Raw genomic sequence first — 7,642 nt, 5'->3', positions numbered from 1 at the left:
GTATTTTTGTCACTCCCATTACTAGTAGGATCCCCCATGTATTTTGTTACTCCCATTACTAGTAGGATCTCCCATGTATTTTGTTACTCCCATTACTAGTAGGATCCCCATGTATTTTGTTACACCCATTACTAGTAGGATCTCCCATGTATTTTGTTACTCCCATTACTAGTAGGATCCCCCATGTATTTTGTCACTCGAATTACTAGTAGGATCCCCTATGTATTTTGTTCGAGTGACAAAATACATGGGGGATCCTACTAGTAATTACTCCCATTACTAGTAGGATCCCCTATGTATTTTTGTCACTCCCATTATTTGTAGGATCCCCAATGTATTTTATATAAAGAGTGATTTATCCCAATTGAAGTGAGTATTACAACAGAGAAAACATAAAATAACCCAACATAATATGTTATGTGGACCTTGATGGTAGTGAACAGTATAAAAACAAGATGGTGGTTTTGCGAGTTAATACAGAAATGACACAAACTGTTAATAGTTGTCTCTTTCAGCGAGTTATGGTGGAATGAATTGTTTAACGTAACAAAAGTTAAGCTGTTCGTGTTTCAGACAGACATGGACGAAAGCACTCAATTAATCCAACAGAAATCAACTCTCGAGCTAATATTTGGGCCCTTAAGCAAGAAGGCTGTACGCATATATTGGCAACTACTGCATGTGGATCCTTGCGTGAGGAAATTCATCCCGGAGATTTTATAATTCCTGATCAATTCTTAGACAGGTGAGACATTTTTTTTTCTTGCTTCAGTATTTCACACTAAATTGTTTTTGAGTTGCAAACAGATATATTTAAAAAAAAAAAGATGGATATTTTTTTTTTATATGTATTTCAAAATGATACGTATGAAAATGATATTTTCTGTTTTCACAAAGAAAAGTTTTTTAAGATGAAAAATACTTAAAATAAAAGAATCTTTCATTTAAACAGTAAAAGAATAACAATTGTCCATGCTAGTATAGTCAATACTGAAAACATTGTGGTTATGGTTTGGGAAATAATGAAAGTGTTTTTTTTTTGCTAAAAGTGAAGTTTGTTTAAAAGGTTACACAAAACAGATGTTTAAAGATTGACTACATAAAATGTTTAACTGAGTTTTTCAGGAACAATGATGTGTAAGTTTAAAGTATGCATAAAAATGTAGGTTCTAGAAAATAATTTTGGGCAATGGAAAAAAAACACAAATGGAACAGATCTCTATTTATAATCAGCATAAATGTTTATGTACTAGCTTGGTCAGCTTTTAAAATCATATTCAAGGTGTTTGTTGGGGCTGGAGAGGCTCTATACCCATGTATGCACAGGACATGGACAGAAGGAATTATATCACGCTTTCAAATCAGGCAATGAGCCCATAATCTCAAGCTGCTTCTATCACCTGTTATTTCAAGTAACATTTGTAGAGAAGAAAACTTCCCAACTCATCCTAGTTTGTATAAGTATCTGTGTTGCCCATTGAGGTAGGACTCCCTCCTCTCTCTCTCTCTCTCACCAATATATAACCTATGGCGTTTAAAAGTATTAGCACATTCTTTTAAACTTTCAACATCTGTTTGACAAACATTTCATAACTAAATACAGAACAACTGCATGAAAATTTAGAAAAATTGCTTGAATATATTTAACTAAAGATATATATTCTAAACAAGTTATAGAAGAGTGAAATTAGTAGCTACTGGATTTCAGCTGTGATGGAGTAAACAGATACATACTTTGCTATGAAATTAGAAACTTTCTTTGAATATATGAATCTGGACAGAGTTAGAACATTTATGATTATTATGCTTTAAGACTTACATCAGATTACAAGATATATTTTCATTCAGAATTTGTAGAAATACTGATGCATTATGAGATATTAGTTTGATTATTATTTTAAGAATAAGGTATGCTTAGTTAATAAAGTTAAAAATGAAGAATATCTTCATATTAATATAATTTAAATCACAAGTACAGGCAATATTTTAGTGAGAAACATACAGAGATATTCCACATATAGGTATATTTTCTCTAAAAAAGAAAAAGCTTGACTTTATTTCATTATTCCAACCAGAACTACAAAGCGGGCTAGTACTTTTTATGATGGAGGTCCAAACTCTCCCAAAGGGGTGTGTCACATCACAATGCACACACCATTTTGTCCACACACAAGACAGGTATGTTTAGCTTAGGTTATTTGGTTTTTGACACCAAGTTTCACCTATCCAGAAGAAAATGAGTTATATGTAACAGAAATTTTCATTGTTTCGAATTACAAAATTATATGGATCTATAAAGGTATCATTTTAGGTATTAAAAGTTTAATTTTACTTGTCACTTGTGTCCTGATTTAACTTTGTAATATTTTTTTTTTATGATTCCACATTTATACGATTGATTTTATATTAGTTTTTATTTAGGAAGTTTTGTAATGTGCGATTAATATGAGCCTTTTTTTTTTAAATTTTCAGGTACTGAAGGATGCAATGAAGCAATTGGGTTATACCGTACACGAATCAGGAACTGTCATAACTGTTGAGGGGCCACGCTTCTCCAGCAGAGCTGAGAGCAATCTTTTCCGTTGTTGGGGTGCTGACATAATCAATATGACAACTGTACCAGAGGTTTGATCAAATAAATTCTTTTAGGATTGGGAAAGGGGATGAAGTATAGCAGTTATTAGATAATAATACAAACACATCAGTCTAAACTTGTCCAGACTTGTAAACTGCTGATGGAGCTTTTCATTCTGTACCCAAGTTTGACTTGCTAGGAGGTTTACAACACGTCAAGTTTTAGTTTAAGCTTATTCGGTATCGTTCGTTTATGAGAGAGTTGTAAACATGAAAGTTGGTGATGCACGTAGTCAGTTTTAAGACAGTAAGTGTAATTAAAGAACACAACAAGAATAATCTGTAACTTTGTGACAAAAATCATGTAAACTGCAGATTTAGAATCGAAAATGTACAATGTATGTGATTTTTATCACACATTTTAGGCCTAAAATTTTCTAATGTTTCACCAGCTTTCACTGTTTAAACTGCAAGTTATTCAATAATGACGATTTAAAACACATTCTTCTAAACGGCTTCCCGTGAGAGTTGAGTTTTTAGCACTTTAACTATGTTACTAACGTTGTGCTAAACTTCTTACAAGATATTTTGGTCAATACCAGCACTTATCAAACTGGCTGGTTTTCAACAGGTATACTTGAAGATTTGATATAACTTGCCAAGTGTGTAATGCTAAAACACTTCTTTACTGAACAACTGTACTGGGCATGCTAAGAATTATGTGTTAAAATTATTATCATTGTTATAGTGTTTGTTTTATCAAATCTTATATTAAAAGGGAGTGGAATTTTGCTAGGCTTAGCATATATTAAATAGATTGCAAAAATATATTTATTCATAATTTTAATCTGATGCATTTATTGCCATCTTGGCTGATCAAAATATAAATTTTATGTGGACTTTAAAATCACAAGTGTAAGATCAAAGTTTAGTCATTGTTTCAATTGGCAATTACACTGCCTTTCTCACTTCAGTCTCTTTGTTTCAAGATAATATTTGTTTTATCATAACTGTTGTAGTATTTCATTTTTATTTTCCACTGAAACATTTTAATAACACCAGTTTTTTATGTTTGACGTCAGGTTGTTTTAGCAAAGGAAGCTGGATTGTGCTATGCTGCTGTGGCCATGGCAACTGATTACGATTGTTGGCACGATGAACAGGAAGCAGTGAGTGAAAATTGTTTTAACATAGGATACTTGATACTTATTACATAATATATACGTGATGTTGATAAATAACCAAATGATCAGTGTTTAATTAATTCTTATAAATAATCCAAATAATAATATTTTTTTAAATATTACCTAATGCAAGAACTGTGGGTTTATAATATATTCATCTCAGTAATAAGATGGACAAAGTTAATATCCATTCCTCTGTTATTCACTGAATACTTTTTCATTTTCAAAATTTAGTGTTCCCAGTGGATCAGTAGGAAGTCTGAAGGCTTACAGTGTTAAAAACTGGGCTACAATACCTGTGGTGGGCACAGAACGGATAACCCATTCTGTCACTTTGTGCTTCACAATCAACAAACCAAACAAAATTTACTTTTACAATACGTAGTCAAAGAGTTTTATTTTTACCATTATAAGTTAAGAATAGTTCAAGTGGTTCATAAGTTAAAATCAGAAATCTGCTTTTTGTTGTACAATTTTTAGGGACTGAACATTAAAAACAAAAACATTGTTAAATATAATAAACATTTTCAAATCCCAATTACTTTCTATATTATTTGGATTTATTTTTTAACACAACTACTAATATGTATATAATGTTTCTGACTTGTGTACCAAGAGGGAATGACAGATTTAGAATGTAATTTATTTTCAACTAATTATTTAACTTAGGCATTCTTTTTCTCAAAAGTTAAAAAGAGAAAAAAAAAGAATACGAGTGACTCTCGCAAAACACCCTATCTTTACTTTGTATATCAACAGAACTGTTAAGTGTTCATGCAATTTTTAGCAACTCTATTAAACTCTGAAACAAAACATAATGAAAGTACATTAAATGACAAAACATTCCCTCCTTCCAATAAAGAAATTTCCAAGTCAAGTTGCAATGGAACGACACAGACTTTATGGCTAATTCACAAGTCTAGTTATTAAAGGGTTGAGAAAAATATTGCTTGTTTGAGGCATATTTGGAGATGCTACCTTGCAGTTTCATGCATTCTTGTGGTTACTGACCATTGTAAAGACGTTATTACATCCTTAAAAATACATTACAATTGTTTGATTTAAGAATTATAACAAAAAGAACTTTTAAATATGTCCTTCAATTTCCCATATATTATTATAATGGAGCTTGCGATGTATACGTCCAAAACTCAGATCTCAGAAACTACTACAACTATCATCATCAGTCATAACTGGGTAACTATAAATAAACTAACTAAATAAACTGGTCATAACTATAAATAAAACAATTGAAATATCCAGAAAATGATATGTTTCAGATTTAACCAATAAAAATTACAAACAAAAATAAGTAAGTTTCAAATATAAAACAAACTTAAAAAAAGTATTTGTTTTTCTTTAGTGACAATCTCATGAGAGTTGCAACAGAAAAGCAAGACACTTTCGTTGATAACTGTGTCTACAAAGAAACACTTCAATAAAATTTACTCTGTGATGATAGCTCATTTTTAAACTAAAATTTCAATAAAATCCTTTCTCTCTCATGGATGGTGAACATTATTGAATGTCAAGTACATGTACTTTGTTGTAGAACTGTCAGACAATTCCAGAAAAGGTTGCAGGAACTAGCAGTTATACCTTCCCAGAAGGCAGGTATTTCTCTTAGTAAAAATTTATCATCCATTATCGCAGGGAATCTGGTGAACAAAATCAAACTTTTTTTTTCTCTCGTGATAAATGTAAACACAATTTTCTAGTTTTGCACGCTGATTCCAAATCTGTTTTCGGTTTTCTTCTAGCACATCTAGTCATCGAAATATGACTGGTGTTAATTTCAGCACAATTTAGGTAATAATCACATATTAGGCTAGTTAACGTTACAACTTTATTAATTTTTCAGTATAATTCCTATAAGTATTATAGACACGCAAAAAAGAAATGTTCAATAACCTTTCAAATTTTATCGGTCTCATCACAAAAACTTGACGTGCCAGAGGAAAACCAAAAACAGATTTGGAATCGGTGTTCCAAGAGCTATCTAGCACACCTATAATTATATCTGATAAAAATGACTTGTTGACCAGTGGTACTCAAAAAACATCAGTACTTGACCACTGACATCACAATATGCATAACTTTTATAATCGTAGAACCTATATATATTATTTATACTCGTGTTCTTTAGGTGCATTTGGAAGCTGTACTTAAAGTACTGAAAGAAAATGGTCAAAAAGCGATAGAACTGTTAAAAAAAGCAGTGGAGATAATTTCTCAGAAGGACTGGACAAATATACTTAAATTTTATGAGGTAAGAGCTTGTTTTATCATTTTGTTTCTTACAATGTGTTTCATAGATGTAAGCTTAAACCAAGTATTAATTAAACTATTATATAGTTAAATCATAAATAATATTCAACGTTAAACTGGTACACAATTAAAAACATCTTTCTTGAGTGATTAAAATATTTACAACATTAAAAATTCTATAGAATTTGTTGAATAAATACGTAAGGTGTATCTAACAAATAATGATATGATTGTATCTTTTGATATTGTATCATTATTCATGAAATTATCTATTGATTCAGCTATCAGTTGTTTTGAAGACCAATTACGTGTAAACAACGTACCGGTCGTTGAAATTTTAGACATGATACACTTAACAAAAACTTGTGTTAAAGACTCATCTTATTCGATTTAATAACAAGATTTATAAACAGAGTGAAGGCGTAGCTATGGGTTCTCCATTATCTCATTTGTTATGTGATCTTTTCATGGATATATTTTCAACCTAATGTCTCGCGGAATGCTAAACTTAAACCGGAAACATAGATTAGGTATGTCGATGACACGTTCGTTGTGTGGCGGCATGGTAAAGAATACCTGCGAGAGTTCACTAATTACTTAAATAGCCTCGAACCATCTATTCAATTTACTCACGAAGTTGAAGAAAACAACGGCTTACCGTTTTTGGACGTATTTGTTAATAAAACCAAGAATAAGTTAGAAACTACGGTGTAAAGTAAACCCTTTCTTCATCCAAAGTCGGTAAAAATGTCAGCTTTTTACTCTTATGTTTACAGGTATTTAAAACTATGTTCTAATTCAGCAGACTTAAAAACAAGAACTGTTAATTATTACAAATGTACCATTAGATAGAGGTCTCTCACTTCATATTGTTGATACAGCTGTGAAGAAATTGAACAAATAACAAATAATGATCAAGAAAACTAAACTAAAATCAACATTTGATAAAATAGATATAACAGAAATGTTGTTTTTTACCACGTGTTCCAGGTTCGTCATCTCAATTTTTCCATAAATTCAAAAAACAAAACAAAAATCTTATTGCAATTTACAGATCATTGAATAAAATTAGTCAAATATTAAATAAAACTAAAGATGAAATAAATTTAAGATAATATAATGTTTTGGGACAACATGGGACCTATTGGTCTACCTTGGCTGTTCCATCCTCTAAACTAAAACAATCAACAAATAAATGTAAACAAATCTGAAAGCCAGCCTTTATTATTCATATACTTACCCAGCTTTCTCTCAAACTCACTTAAATTTCATGACTCCACAACATCCGAAGGCAACCCATTCTTAAGTCCAACCACCCATTTAGAAAAATGAAACTGTCTTAGCTGAAGATGTCTCCTACCTTGCTAAAATATATATTTGTGTCCTTTAGTCCTACTATTCTCACAGCTAAATATGAAAAAAGATGAAAAACACCTCAATCAGATCCCCCCCAACTCTTCTTTTTTCAAGAGAAAACAATTTTAGAGATTTCAACCTCTCTAGTATCCCTTCTCTGAACACTTTCCAACAATTCGATGTCCTTCCTAAGGTAAGGAGTCCAAGACTGAACACAATATTCCAAATGTGGCTTAACCAGTGACCTGTACAATGAAAGT

At 31.2% G+C, this 7,642-nt stretch overlaps 1 protein-coding gene across 1 annotated transcript in view; it reads left to right on the top strand.

Annotated features, from left to right (window-relative positions):
* The window catches only part of LOC106472800 (S-methyl-5'-thioadenosine phosphorylase-like), a 21,341-nt gene that overhangs the window by 11,322 nt on the left and 2,377 nt on the right, over positions 1–7,642 (top strand). The window contains exons 4-8 of the mRNA XM_013933464.2: positions 578–745; positions 2,076–2,178; positions 2,473–2,625; positions 3,657–3,743; positions 5,905–6,027. Coding sequence (XP_013788918.1) covers positions 578–745; positions 2,076–2,178; positions 2,473–2,625; positions 3,657–3,743; positions 5,905–6,027 — 634 coding nt within the window. The remainder of the gene's footprint in view (positions 1–577; positions 746–2,075; positions 2,179–2,472; positions 2,626–3,656; positions 3,744–5,904; positions 6,028–7,642) is intronic.

This window comes from Limulus polyphemus, unplaced genomic scaffold (assembly GCF_000517525.1).
Source record: "Limulus polyphemus unplaced genomic scaffold, Limulus_polyphemus-2.1.2 Scaffold5621, whole genome shotgun sequence".
In the NCBI taxonomy this organism is placed as follows: Eukaryota; Metazoa; Arthropoda; class Merostomata; order Xiphosura; family Limulidae; genus Limulus; species Limulus polyphemus.
This window is presented reverse-complemented; position numbering and strand designations above follow the sequence as displayed.